The sequence below is a fragment of the Pseudopodoces humilis genome, chromosome 19, assembly GCF_049639895.1.
Source record: "Pseudopodoces humilis isolate 2021_Gansu_Grassland_sample_001 chromosome 19, ASM4963989v1, whole genome shotgun sequence".
In the NCBI taxonomy this organism is placed as follows: Eukaryota; Metazoa; Chordata; class Aves; order Passeriformes; family Paridae; genus Pseudopodoces; species Pseudopodoces humilis.
In genome coordinates this window covers 14,583,057-14,597,484 of record NC_142218.1, presented here as the reverse complement: position 1 = coordinate 14,597,484, position 14,428 = coordinate 14,583,057, and the positions used below count along the sequence as shown (strand labels likewise).

Genomic DNA, 14,428 nt, shown 5'->3' with positions numbered 1-14,428 from the left:
GTCTGATGTTTCTTTTAATATAAATTTTCATGCACAGGGAGAGTTTTAACATTTGTATTCCCAAAGACCCAGGCATATTTTGACTGCACGGTGATTATTATATTCTTTTTAGACCTGTGTGTTAGCTGTTGCATTAGCTTATAGCAAAGCACAGTCCATTACTCATTGCTGCTTCTACTTGCTGTGTTATTGCCTCTGGTTTCATCTCTGTTCAGTGATAAGATTATCTGACACTTCAGCTGTGTTGACAGGCTGGACATTAGCATGGACAGCCAGTGAAGCACAGCTTGAGTTTGTGACCACCCAAGGAACATCCAGATTTTGGGACCCTTGGACTGCTCCAGGCAGTAAGAAGACTTTGTTTTGAAACCTAGCATTTCTGTCTCCTACATCACCCACTGTTTTAAACAGATGTTCTGCAGCTATAACTTCTAGACTATAGACTCTCCCACACTTCTTGGCAGACCCCTGTGGAGATGTTACTCGGGTCAGTGCCTGTGGTTTTTCTGCTAATGTGGTTTAGTTGTGACCTCTTTTGTTGTTCAGATGGGAACAACATCATCCAGTTTTGGGAAAAGCAACCAAATAAAGCTCTTGTTTTTCTGTGATGTGTTAGGATAAAATCCTGGTCCAGCTACTGAACAATAGCTGTGAGGTCTGTAGGCAGCTCTGGTCGTTCAGCCAAAGGCCTTCCTTTATCATCCACAGCACAAGTCATCTGACTTGTCAAGAATTGCTGGTGATCCCCACACTGTGGAACGTATGTTGGGACTCACAGGCCGGTTCCTGCAGGCAGCAGGACAAAGGGTGATCCTACCAGAAGTCCCAGAGAGCTGCACTTGGTTGTCTGCCTGTGTAAACCGGTGAGATCCCAGGGCAGACAGTTCAAAAAAACCTGGAGAAAGTGAAGTTAACCTGTTTTCCCCATAGGTTACTATCCTCTGCTTGTATTGCTCTTAAAACTTCTCTGGTGACCAACTATGCTTTTCATCAACAAAAGAATGCCCCTTTTTATACAACAGCGAACACCCACTGATGTTCCCAAGGACATCCCTGCAAGCTGTTCTGTTCTGAACCTCTCCCTCTATGACAGACTAGCCACATTTCCTTTCTGTAAGAACACATTTGCTTGGCTGCTCAGGGTCAGCAGACCCACCCAGACTTGGCACTTTGTCTTGCAAGAAATCTCTTGCTGGGCTAACGGTCCAGCATGCTGGACTGTGTTTCCTTGGCTCCTTTAAAGCCTAACAGGAAAAAAAAAAACCCCAAACCCTAAAATATCCCCAGGGCTATGTCAAACCAGAACAAAGGAAAACTGCTTTCACTCTGGGAATGTAAGATAAGAAACGAAGTTTGCTCCCAGGAGCTTACTGGGGGGATTGAATGTAAACCTTTCTGAGATGCCTGGACCCAGATCCAATTTTTCTAACCACATAGGGTCAGTCAAAATTGCAGTCTTTATGTACAGCCACAGCTTTCTGTTTCTGAATTTTCATTCAGTCTGTGTATCTCAGAATAATGTGGTGTTCCTTCTTCCTCAGCTGTTGGCAGGGGGATGTGGAGCATGGCAGCATGAGTGCTGGACCTAGGAGGTCTGCTCTGTTACCACCCCTCAGGGAATTGCGCAAGAGCCGCACTCTCTACTTTGTGTGAACTGATTTGCTGAGTAATCCAAGCTCCTTTGGAATGTCCTTCCTGTTCTAGATCAAGAACGAGACATGTATTGGTTAAATGACTTCCCCGAGGTCACATAGTAAGTCACTCATTGGCAGAGGCAAGAATAAACGTAGTAGCTTTAAATTCCAGCTTCCTAGACCAAATAGCCACTGATTTCTAGGGCTCTTCTCTTTCCTCTCCCAGACTTTATGCCATTGCATGCTGAAGGATTTGCCACATGTGCAATTTCCAAGGTGACAATATCTGACCACTGCCAAGAAAATGAGATGCCTGTTCTTTGCTGCAGACATCATACAAAGAAGCTAAAGTTTTTCCTATTGTTTTTCTTTTTGGAACGTTTTACCATGTTAGGCCCAAGCTGATGCAGTGCCAGGTCTCCTCTGTGTCCATGCCTCCAAAACTGTACATGCTGAAGGTGTTCATCTGTCCTCTAATGTTATTTTCTGTTTTTCTAGAAACATCTTTGCTGCAGTTTCCCTGAAATGGGAACACTCTGTCCATACCCAGTCTTAGTACAATAATCACTTGCAAAAAACCCCAGTGAGTGGGTTTTATAAATCCCAGTTCAGTGTTCAGCAAGGTATAACATCTGTTGTGATCAATATTTTAGAACAAGCCTCTTTGATTAAAAAGTTACAGTAAAGCCCTTTGCTTTGTACTGAATAGCTAAATAATTCACAGGACTGGCTGTAATCTCTCTAAGGTTCTTGCATTTCGAATTAAGAAGGAAATTCAGGGTAATTCTGTAGAGAGGTAGCACAGCCAGCTGGATCTCTGTTGTACTGGCAATTAAGTACTTTCCATTTTATAATGGCTCCTGAGGTATGCTGGACTCAAATCCGGCAAAAAAAAAATTGGTCTCCTTTATCATCTGTTTTTGATGATAATCTGGTGGGTAAATGCCAGCAGTCAGGGCTGAAGAGTTTTTGGTTTGATAAGTTCACAGAAAAGGACTGTCGGGTGCGCGGCCACAGAGAGCGCCGCAGATGGGGTATCGGTGTGAGCAGCACCTGCTGCCACAGGGGCACTGCCCGGCACTGCCCGGCACTGCCCGGCACGGACAGCCCCAGGACAGCCCCAGGACAGCCCCAGGACAGCCCCAGGACAGCCCGGCACACCGGGCTCTGCCCGGGCAGGGGCCGCACTGCCACCGCGGGCCCGGGAAGCGGCCGCCTCAGGACTCGGCCCGGCCCCGCCCGGCGTGGCCGCCTCCTGCCCCGGACGGTTCCGGGCCGGGCCGGCTCCCCCGCCCCGGCTGCGGGCGGCGGCAGCGCAGGTGGCGGAGTCCCGAGGCCATGGCCCGCAGGCCCCGCCGGTTCCCGGCGCTGCCGCTGCCGCTGCTGCTGCTGCTGCTGCTGCCGCCGGCCCTGCCCCGCCGCACCTCCGGCTGCGCCGCCCGCGGGCTGTGCTGCCCCGGCCGCGACCCCGCCTGCCTGAGCGCCGGCCGGCGGCCCGACGGCTCCGCCGGGCCCTGCTACTGCGACCAGGCGTGCGCTCGCACCCTCGACTGCTGCCACGACTACGCCCAGGCCTGCCCAGGTGAGCGACTGGGGCCGCGGCCGCAGCCGGCCCCACCGGCCCTCGCTCGCCCTCGGGCTCCGGCCGTGAGCCTGGGCACTGCGGGGCTCGTGGGCAAGTGGAGGAGCCTGGAGGAGAAGTGCCGAGAATGCCCAAGACGACTGTGGGACAAGTCTGGAATAAGGAGGGTTGCAGTGAGCTATGTCAAAAAGTGTTCTTTCTGGAGCAGGCATTTCACTGGCGTCATTCCTGTAACCTTCCACATCCCCGGTTGTTGCTCTTCCTCCAGTCATCCCCTGTGTTGTATCTCAGTGGAGTGCCTGGAGTGGCTGTGCAGAGCCTTGCAAGACAACCTATCGTGTCAGGACGAGGCACATCATCCAGGAGCCCAGGAACGGGGCAGAAGCATGCCCTGCTCTGGAGGAGAGGGCTGGCTGTGTAGAGTACTGGACTCGGCAAGGAGCAGAGTGCCAACAGTCCCTGAGTAAGCTCACTGAAAAGTGTCTGGGTAGTCGTGGGAAGGACTGGTTTGGGTCAGCAGAGCTGTTTTTTCCTTTGTTTGAAGAATTGCTTTTAGACACCAGTATGTTTGCCGCGGGCCTGCCTGGGCTAATGAGAACTGGGCTCTTTCACACTGGAGCTTAGACACGTCCTTCCCAGGACAGTGTTGGAAGTGGTGCCTGCCGTTTGCTATGATCCACTGTGTCTCAAAAGTGAGAGATGTTACAGGTCTGCAGGTCTGATGTGCTCTCATTTGTACAAGCTCAAATCTCTGGAAATTTTGGTGAGATTGGCAGATTTATGTCTGTTCAAAACTTCCGTAAGTGGGTGTCAAACACTTTTTTTCCATTTCCATTTCAGTTTCCTTTTCATTTGTTTGTTTGTTTGTTTGTTTGTTTAATGGCTTATCTGCAAAAAGTCACAAAGGAGTGATACCTCTCCATGCTGAGATATGCCTTTTCTGCACTGGAGCAGAGGTCAGGCAAGGGAGACCTCCAGATAGTTTCCATAGAAAAAGCCTGGGTTTAGTTTGTTCAATTCAAGTTTTTGTGGAATGTCTTTACTGATTCTTTTAGAAGAATTGCTTGTCATTTGGGTTGGTATTTTGGGGTCAAAATCTGTCTGTCTGTCTGGATGTCAGCTGCAACTGACTTCAAACCTGTTGAGAACTGGTATTAAGGGAATATCACCTCCCCTTCTGTCTTTGGGTATTCCTATAAGTATGCTTACTCTGTTCAGTAAAATCTGGCAGCTGTACAGATTATCTTCCCAGTGGAATGATGATATATATAGTGATAGATAATATGAATAAAATATAGTATTATATATATTATATATACATATTATAATATATAATATGAATAATATATATATATAGTGATAGATAATATGAATAAAATATAGTATTATATATATTATATATACATATTATAATATATAATATGAATAATATATATATATATATATATAGTGATAGATAATATGAAAATACAAAGTTAGAATTGTTCTTGTCTCTGCTAAAGATAAAACCTATGATGTTAAAAGTCCATCTTTTTGGTTTTGCAGACATAACGAGCCCTAGAGCAGCGTTGCCACTGACACTCTGTACCTTTTCTCTTTGGTATACACAGTCCCGGCATTAATAACTAAGGGAGGGTTTGGAAAAGCGAGGAAGAAAAGAGCTGCAGCTGATGGGAGTGAAAGGGCAGGGTAAGTTGGATGCTCATCTCAGGGACTCAGTCATACTCCAGAGAGTCTCTCTGGTTGCAGGAGGGAGATCATCCCAAGGAAAACATTTACAGACTAGATCTTAGCTCCTGTCACAACCTGTTCTACAAAATCTAAGTAACTGAGGGGAGACAGTAGAGGAAGTGTGGCTCAGCAAGTGGGTACCAGACTTGGAATTAGAGTAGTCAAATGCTTGACCAGTCTGTGTCCCTGTTGGTAAAAACAAATGCCAGTCATACCTGGTATTTTTTTATACGATAGCTGAAAGCATCAGCAGAGTAGTTTATTCCCTATTTAACCTTGTCAAAATGCAGGTACACCACATGTTCTGCTCTTAATGACCTTGGATGGGGGGATTTTTTGGTTTGTTTTTTCTTAATTAGTGATCTGCGGTCTTGCAGATGAGTGTGGCTCTGGCAGCCCTGTGCAGGCCTACCCTGGTTTTTGAGCTGACCCACCAGTTGTTGGGTTGCAGGTACTGCGTGGAGTTCCAGCTCGTGGCCCTGACGCCAGGCTGCCTGCACAGGCAGCACTCGCATGCCGGCTGGACCCGCTACCTCAGGGAGGGCCACAGAGTCTGCGTGGAGTGCCAGCACCCAGCCCTGCAGCCCCCGAGGCAGCGCTGCTACGGTGATGGCGCTGGCAGCCAGCAGTAAGAGTTTTAGCTTTTGTTTTCATGTTGAATGTGTTATTCTTCTCCCTTGATCCGCTTGTTTCAGGATCACTGTGCACTGCATACATAATTTCTCTCTGGAGAAATTAGGGGTCTTTGGGCTATCTGTGGGTAGCTCTCTGCATTGGATAAGAGCTGATCCAGTTGTGGTAGCTGTGCTTCTCCAGAGGTCAGGGCTGGGAGATACCAATGTGAGGATTTCCCTTAAACCACTGAACGATAAAATCTGGGAAGGGGCACAGTGCTACAGAAAAACGTCTGTTCCTGTCACTGTTAGGTTTTACTTCATTCTAATACAGCCTGTGGGCCTCACTGTGGCTGCTGCTGCTTTACAGTGGTAGAGAATTGGGCCCATGGACTAAAAATGGATGCTATCAGACTAAATGGGATTTACTGGGTGATTTAAGTCCTATTGTACCTTGTGGTGACTGCCCTGCAGTGGAGGTGCAGCTCATTTTCTCTCACCTTCTCCCTGTCATGACTGCATTTCAGGAATCAGTTGTTGCACTGGCAGGCGGTGGGGAACCATCGATGCAAGGGAACCTGGAGGAGAATTCGCCAGCTGGACACTTGTTCCTGCCCTTCTGTTCACAGCTTCTTGTTCATCTGACTTCTCTTGGCAGTCCCAGCAAGCCCCAGTGTGCAGCAGCAGCAGGGGTCAAAGCAAGGGGTCCCAGCCAAAGCAAGGACTTCTCCATGTCATGTCAGAGGCTTTGCTTTCACTGCCTTCCAGAGGTTGCTGACTGTACAGGGGTACCTGGAATCCTCTCTGTGTGTGTGTTCTTCTTGATTTCTAAGGAAATCATGCTGGCTAGGAAGTGCTTTCTTTTTTCCTTGAGAGAATCTTGTCTGACCTTGATGACTTCTTGAAATTCCTCCTTTCTGGAAAGGAATGAGAATTTACCAAATAACAAATCAAACAAAAAAGGCCATAAGAAGCAGGATTTAATTACTTTTTTTAAAGTCTCAGTGAAGAAGAAGCAATGCAAAATAAATTAATGCATGTGCCTTCTTTTTGTGGCAACAGCACTTTGTGGATATTCCTGCTTGTGCATCTATTCCCTCTATTTTCATCCTCCCTGGTCTCATAATTTCGTTTGGCCCTCAGTCTTACAGAGGGTTGATCTTGTGCTGCTGAGGTAATGATAGAACTTAGAAATGTGCTTGTCAAATCTGTGAGAATAGGGACAAGCTGGCCCTTGGACTTCAGCCTCAAGGAACATCTCTGAGTTGGCCCAAAATGCAATGCAAGTCCTGGGGCTCTAAATAGGAAGTCAGCTCAGCTGTGCCAGGTGGACTACACCCTTGTGTTTTTTACTGGAAATGTTTTGAAATATTTTCCTTATAGTCTGCTTACTAGTATTCATACTATTCTATAAATGAAAATAAAGGAGACTGGAGATATGTCTATCTGTTTGATTAATCTGGGTGGTGCTATCTCTTTAGCTTCTTAACCTGATTTGCTCCAGACAGGAACTCACTGCAGGGTGAGATCACATTCATTCCATTTGTCACACCCAGGTGAGTGGCTGGGGCTGGCTCCAGCAGAGAGTTTTAATGCTCAGCTCCATCTCCTGTCTGGAATTGGATCACAAGCCCCTCTCTTGACCATGCTGAAGGTCTTTCAGGGAGACATCAAGTGGCACTGTGGATTGGTGCTGCAGATGCTGAGGTGTGTGTGGGGCCATGAGCACCTGATGCCTTTGGCCAGGGCAGTTGGGATTTGAGAGCAAGGCTCTGCTTCTCATTATGTGTTACAAGCTGTCTGTGAGTTAAAGACACACAGGGGTTGATATCATCCCAGAGGAGGAAGATTTTAAGGAAAAAAACCAAAAGGTCTTGTACTTCACTGTGTAACATAACCTGTCACTAGCTTGTGGCCTGCTCAGGAGCACTTGCTGGTGTGTGAGTGCAGGGGTGTGATCCCCAGAGATGGGTTGGGAATAAATCACTGGAGCACTTCATTATGGTTTCTGCAGTGAGGATCTCTGTCAAGCTAAAAGCCAATTTCATTTCTTGGTGGTCTGTAGTGAGAGTAGCATTTTGTCACTGGAAAGTGTTCTTCTGCAGAAGCCCCTTAATTGAGCCACCAGCTTCTAAAGAGGCAGGTGGTTAATTCAGGAGCGGAATGAAAACAGCTGTTGGGAAAGCTGTCATTTTCAAAATCTACCCAAACTTGATCATGGGAAACCCTGCTTTTACCACATTCTTTCAGAACTGAGTACTGAAACTATGAAGGATGCAGTTTTTGCGTAGTAGTTTTTAAAAATTTTAAGTCTTCCACTTGGGTTTTCTTTGCTGCTGCCTCATCCCTGAGAGCTGATAGCATAAGGTCTTACCAAGAGCTACTATTGGTGGCATGTAGGACTGCCAGGCCTTTCCTTCTGTCACTGTAGCCTGGAGATGCAGGAGTATGAAAGATTCAGCCTCCAAGGGGCCCTCACAGAAGCTGCGTTTCTGCACAGGCTGTCACTTGATGACACAAGACACTGCAACTGTTTCTGCATCAGCACATCCTAAAAAGGGCTATGCAGTGTGCTGGCTTCACCTCCACGCCTTGTGCGACTGTACAAACAGATCCTGTTGGTAAATTCCTGGAGGAAGTATGTGTGTGAGGGAGCAAGAGTGAGCCTTTTGAGTAGAAGAAGGTAATGAAGTTGTCAGATCACTTTCCCTGCAAATGAAAATCATATCATGGTGTTGACACATCCTGTTTCCCTTTAGGAATTTTATCACCATTCATCATTATGATCTCCATAATTTCTATTACCTGAGTTTTGGAAAAAGTGAAACTCTTGGAAATCCAAGGTAGAATACTCCTGAAAGTGGCTTTGTACTGTAAACAAGCAAGGCAGGCTCGCACAGAGGAAAGGCAGTTCTCCGAGGATGGCAGCTGTTCCCATGACAACACTGAAAACCTTTCACCACTGGTTATCAACAGGAGAACGTCTCCCCCAGCAAACCCGCAAAGCCAGGAGCTGAGTCCCCAACCTCTGTAAATCATCCTGCTGGGCTCTGATAATGCAGCACAGGCAGCTCCACCTGCCAGGCACCTGCCTGAAAGAAGAGAAAATAAAGCCAAAGCACCAGTGAGTCGGATTTATGCAAAAGCAAAATTAAGCTCAACTGATGTTTCTACAGTTCCTCCTGCTCTCCAGCTGAGGATCTCAACTTTTAATGATGAAAAGTCAAGCAAAAAATCCAGATCCTTTTCCAAACCGCTGAAGAGTCAATGTCGAGGGTCTCACACGGTCTCACATGGTTTGTGTTTGTGTCAGGGCTGCAGCTGGACAACTCTGAACCTTAGCAAAGCTTTTCAGACTGATTTTCTGGAAGCTGTAAGGAATAAAAAGGAATGTAAAGGAAATTATTTTTGTTTGAAAATCAGTTGAAATTTCCAGGTTGGCTGGATATTCACTGTTTCCAGGAGTCCCAGCTCTTTGTTCCCTGGTCTCTTGGCATCACAAACCAGGTATACCAATCCTGAAGGAATCTCAGCTGAGAAATCCCAAGTATGGGTGATGTTTGTAGCTACAGGAATGTGCATCTTACCTGTGGTGTGTGGGGCAAGAGGGGCACAGGGCTGCGCTAGCATCCCAAGAGCTTCTGACTCACTGCTTGCTCCTAGTCTCAAACTTAATCTTGGTCAACTTCTCACCCTTCCTCCTGCTTTTTCTGCTCTATGCTCTGCTGGCACCAGTCCATGGGGCTGTGGATATCACAGAACAGGTACATGTATCTGTGTGTCATCACTGGTTGTGTAAGCTGCCCTGTGATCCCATGACAGCCTGCACATGGGGAGGCCTTTAAATCTGTCCTGCTTACAATGGCTGTTCTCCAGCACCCTGGTCTGTAGGGTACAAGAATCCTGGATTAATGGCCATATTTTTATATTGCCTTAAATAAACTTCCATTCTTGACCAGAGTATTTTACTTCATTACACAGGAATGTTAAATGCAGTATTTATCTGCAGAGCTATGCAATCTTACAACAACAACAACAACATTTGATGCTGCTTAAGATTAAAGGGCTCTGGTTTCAAGAGCAGAAAGGATTTCTAGCTGGAAGGACCCAGCCCTTCAGTGTCCAGGTACCACACAGCAGGAACCTGAGTTTCCAGTTCATTTCCAGGAACATTTCTAATGCTGAAGTCACTGACCTTTGTCGCTGGAGTGACAGACTGGTGCTGGTCCAGCAGGCATCTCCTGTGCTCCTCCTACTTCTGAGACCATATCCTCTCTACACTACAGATACTATCTTCAGTTTCAGCACCTGTGACCTGAGCTGAGAAAGAGGAGTGAGTGGGGTGTGCAGCTGTTCTTTACACATGTGCTGCCCTATGAAGATTACTGAATTGGGAGTTGGGCCCTCAGGTGCAAGAGCTGGGATAGTGCGTGTCTCCAGGAGTGGCTTTGGACAGTCTAAGTGTTTCTAGGATCTCTGTCAGGACTGAGGTGAATATACATGACACACTTGTGAATTGCTCAAAGAACTTAGTGGGTGGGACAGGAAGGAAAAGGAGATGGTAAGGATGCCTTTTTCTCCTATGCTCTCATACAGTGGAAAGCTGGTGACTGGGAGCTATTGAAATGCTTGTAATTGTCTCATTAGAGACAGAAAATGTGATTAAAAGGGATAGCAATCTCTCTCCAAATTCAAAACATTGTAGTCTATCTTTGAAAGCAATTTTGGCTATTAGCACAGGTGGTAAAGTCCCAGAAATTGAACCAAATCTAATTGCTGTGTCAAACCACTGAGGAGAAGAAGTGAGTTCCCTTCCAGATGTCAGCAGACACATCTGCTGCGTGTGGAGGGAATGGGAGCGTGGGGTGGGGGCACAGGCAGCCCAGGTGGGAGCCCCTGAGGATGGCACCCCAGGGAAGGGCAGAGGGCTCTGCCTCTGCCAGGGGGCTGCCCTGGGGCTGGGGGGCTGCAGAGCCCCTGGAGCAGCAGCCGGCGGGGCTGTCTGCGAACGGCATCGAGAGCGCACGAGCAGCCCGGCCGAGTGATCTCCCGCACAACAAGCAAATCACTCACATATTTTTCATGTTTTGCTTAGATGTTGAAGTTTTAATTCCTCATCCATTCAAAAAGAGCATTCCTTAAATTTGTCAGCACAGTTGAGATGTGTACAAGTGAGACAGCTGGACAGAAGTTCCCACTCTCACACCGTCAGTGTGACTCTTCCCTCTCTCCAGGCCAGAGGTGGCTTGGACAGCGGGGCCCCTTCTGTGCAGAACAAGGGACATTCCTCCAGGGCTGCAGTGAGCAGCCAGGGCAGGTGCAATTAGTCCAGAGCTTTTGGTGCTCTTCAAGACTTTCAGAAAGGCCTTCAATTCTTCAGAGCCTTACAGAAACTACAAGAAATTTAGTTTTGTATTTCTCTGACTTTATGAGGTTGACCAAAATATTTGGCACATGAAGCTTGACTTTGACCCCTGGTGTATTTTCTTTGAGAGAAAATCTACAAAACTCTCCTCTCTTGCTCTCTCATTCAGTTGTACGTGGGGTCCATGTGGGACCAAAATGAAAAGCACTGAAGTGCAGAGGAAAAAAAAGGAAATCTTCCTGTGTCTTCCTTACCCCATGGCCAATGGAGCTGTTAGAGTTATGGGGTGAAAGCAGTCCCTCTCCCTGGGCCACCCCAGGCTTAGTGCTGGCTGTGTGTCTCTGCTGGGAGAGGCTGGCTGATCCAACCAGTGCTTTTGTACCTCACCTGGGGCTCTGGTGATCAGGCTCTGGCAGCCAGAGGCCACCTCTGACATGTCCTGCTGTTCCTCTGCCACGTGGGGTCAGGCAGGCCAAGAAACCCTGCCCAGAAAGCCATGAATAAAGTGTGAGAACTGGTGAAAGGGACCATCTTATGGTATCTGGCTGAGAGTTCACCTGTGTCACCATGGTCTCTAAGACCTCCTGTATCAACTTTGCAGCCTGGAGAGCACTGAAGGAGATGGAAGGGAAGGAATCAACAAGGAAAGTAAAACAGCTATTTTTTTGTTTCATTTCCCAAGAAATAAGAGAAGATTTTTGCAGCTAATGAATTATTTCTGAAAACAGTAGTAATTGCTGCAGGCGACATTAGCCTCAAGTTTCCCAATGAGCAGGAATCACTTATGTACCATTTTAAAATTCTAATGTATTTTCATTTGCTGTAGCTCAACTCTAACATGACTGGAGGTCTGGAAAGAGGCCAGAAGAAGTAGCCATGTTTCCAACAGATTACTCTCTCCTCAGATGAAGCAGTGGAAAGCAGTTCCTACATCCTATTGGAGCCTGGGGCTACCAATTATCTCTGCAGAGAGGCTCCAGAGCCCTTGGTTAGCACTGGGGATGGGCGATTTCAACTAAGCAGAAAAATTGGTTGTATCAGAGGTTAAATAGCTCTGCCGCTGCTTAAAAACAAGTTTGCTCTGGACTTCAGAGGCACTGGGGTTTCTGCCTTCACTTCAAAGAAACCCTATAGCAAATCTGGAGGCAAAATCCAGCCAGGAATGTGACTGGAATGTGGTGAGCCATCAGCACATGATCCCCTCCCTGTCCCAGGGGGGCAGGTGATGGTTTGAAGTCCCACCTCCCACCCAGAGCTGAGGCTGGGGCACAGGGAAGAGGGAAGGTGCTGCTCTGGCAGAGTCTCCAGGGTTGGGTTGGCTTGCCATGGCAGTGCTCAGTGACTGAGGGATGTATCATCTGAGAGAAAAAGAGGAACAGATGGTAGAGGGAGTTACAGTGGGAGGAAAACCCAATTAGAAGTCCCAGCATGGTTTGTGTTGGGGATATGGATCTTATACCTTAAGTAACAGCCAGGAAAAGAGAGATACCAGGCTTTGTCACCCATGGTGGAGAAAATTCTTGTTTCAGGCAGAGAATGATATGAAAAAAAACTTTGGTAAAGCTTCTGGGAGATTCTTCTCTGAAGGGAGAGTGAATGAGGGAGATAATACAATAGGAGAGATGGACTTAATATATCCAGTGTGTGGACTCAGTATTCCAATAGAGGTTTTTTTAGCTTCCCCATCCTGGAAGAGTGTTTAATAGTTAAAACAGCAGCCTGAGAGTTGGAAGTCTGGGGAATATCCCAGATATTCCTCAGGGTATACCCCTGGGAATATCCCCAGCCCCTCCTGGCATCATCACCTTGGCATCAGTCTTGAAGGGGGTCACTTGCATCCTGTTTTGGCCATTCAGAAGTTAATTTTCAGAAGCAGAGAGCATTCCATGGGCTGGACTTTGGCAGTGGCACCTCTCAGCCTCAGCTGCTATAAAATCCCTCATTGCTGAGACAGAGTTTGCAATTTTTTGCCACACATAGGGATGGGGCCGTCTGGGAAATACTCCTCCCAGGGAGGGGGCCAAGCCCTGGCTCTCGAACTGCAGGGACTGTGAAAAGGCCAAAGACAGAACATTTCAAGCTCTCAGCGAGTGCTTAGGGGATGCTGGACTCAAATTCAGCTGTGACAGTGGCTGGGAGGGGGACAGTTCTGGCCAGGCTGATGGGCAGCTCTCTGTGTGCAGAGGGGGAGCGAACAGAGGGACGCAGCCGGCTGTAGTTTCGCTTGCAAACACGAGCCCTGAGGTCCAGAAAGGCTCGAGCTGTGCTTTGCAGTGCTGCTGTGGCACTGCCCCCGTGCCCCCAGCCCTGCCCAACCCAGCCCTGGCACTGGTGCAGGTGATGCTCTGCAGGTGAACTGCACAGGGGTGCTGGGACTGACTGTCCATGGGAGGGCAAGGAACAGGGACTGAGCAAGAAAAAGTGAGAGATTTCTGGTTTTCTTCTCCAATAAAAGGGCTATGGAATGAAATAAAAATAATTTCTGAATAACATGAGATATGGGAAAATGAATGTATTTTTGCTCATTCTTTCTCACTTTGTTTTTTTCCATTAAGTTATATTTCTACCTGGTGTTACACTCTTAATTACCTTTCTGAATACACCATATAGGTCTCAGATCCCTGACTAACATTGATAAATCATTCTTTTGAAACAGATAACGTGTTTTCTGAGTGGTGCTCAGGAACAAAGGCTCAGAGCTAAGTGCAGGACCAGAGCTCAGGCATTCCCAGGCCTCATGGTTACATTAGGACCAAATCAGCCTAGAAACTCACAGATGCAACCCTGGTGGAAAGGACTGCCCAGCCTTAAAGCTTTTTGCTCTCTATAGAGAAGTCCAAGACATGCTGTTTGGTGAGTTTATTCTGGAATTACAAGAGTATCAGTTGCACAAACCTTACCTGATGTAGGCATATATTAATAAGACTGCAACACATTATGGGGTGCTTAATATCCTGGAAGTCCTCTTGAAATACCTCAGTGTCTATAAAATCTTCCTGCAGCTCAGGGTATTGCCCAGCATATTCCATTTCAGGTTCCACCCCTCCACCCTGACACCAGAATAGCAAAAGTATTTAGTCGGGAAGTCAGCACTTACGAAATCCTTCCTTCACTTTCTCTTCATTTCTGTTACATAAATTCTGTATTTCCTGGAATAGAGGCTCTGAACTACTGAACTCAGTCTGAAGGCAACCCAGATAATGAGCTCATTTACATTAATAAGAAATCAACTGTTCCTTTTTGCTGGATTCCCAGGGGAGCAGCTGGTGGTCTGCTTTTTCCATGCAGCCGTTCTCCTCCATACTGAAATGCCTCAGAAACATTTGTTTGCCTGAAAATGTTACTGGAAACCAAAATAGCTGATGTGAAAAACAAATAGAGAAGGCCATGGATTGTTCTGGTCAATTAGACCTTTGGGAAGTGGTCAGATAGTTTGTATATAATTCAATAGCTGTATTCAAGCCTCATGGTTCTTAATTTACACTTTTTCATGCCTGGATCA

The 14,428-nt window shown here is 47.1% G+C and overlaps 1 protein-coding gene across 1 annotated transcript; it reads left to right on the top strand.

Annotated features, from left to right (window-relative positions):
* The first annotated feature begins 2,972 nt into the window (after positions 1–2,972).
* On the top strand, positions 2,973–6,943 carry LOC106628269 (somatomedin-B and thrombospondin type-1 domain-containing protein-like). Its single transcript, XM_088064721.1, has 5 exons — positions 2,973–3,216; positions 3,485–3,679; positions 4,827–4,905; positions 5,399–5,575; positions 6,089–6,943. Exons 1-5 carry the CDS (start codon positions 2,973–2,975, stop codon positions 6,204–6,206), a joined length of 813 nt encoding a protein of 270 aa, XP_087920847.1. The 3' UTR covers positions 6,207–6,943.
* The last annotated feature ends 7,485 nt before the right edge of the window (positions 6,944–14,428 follow it).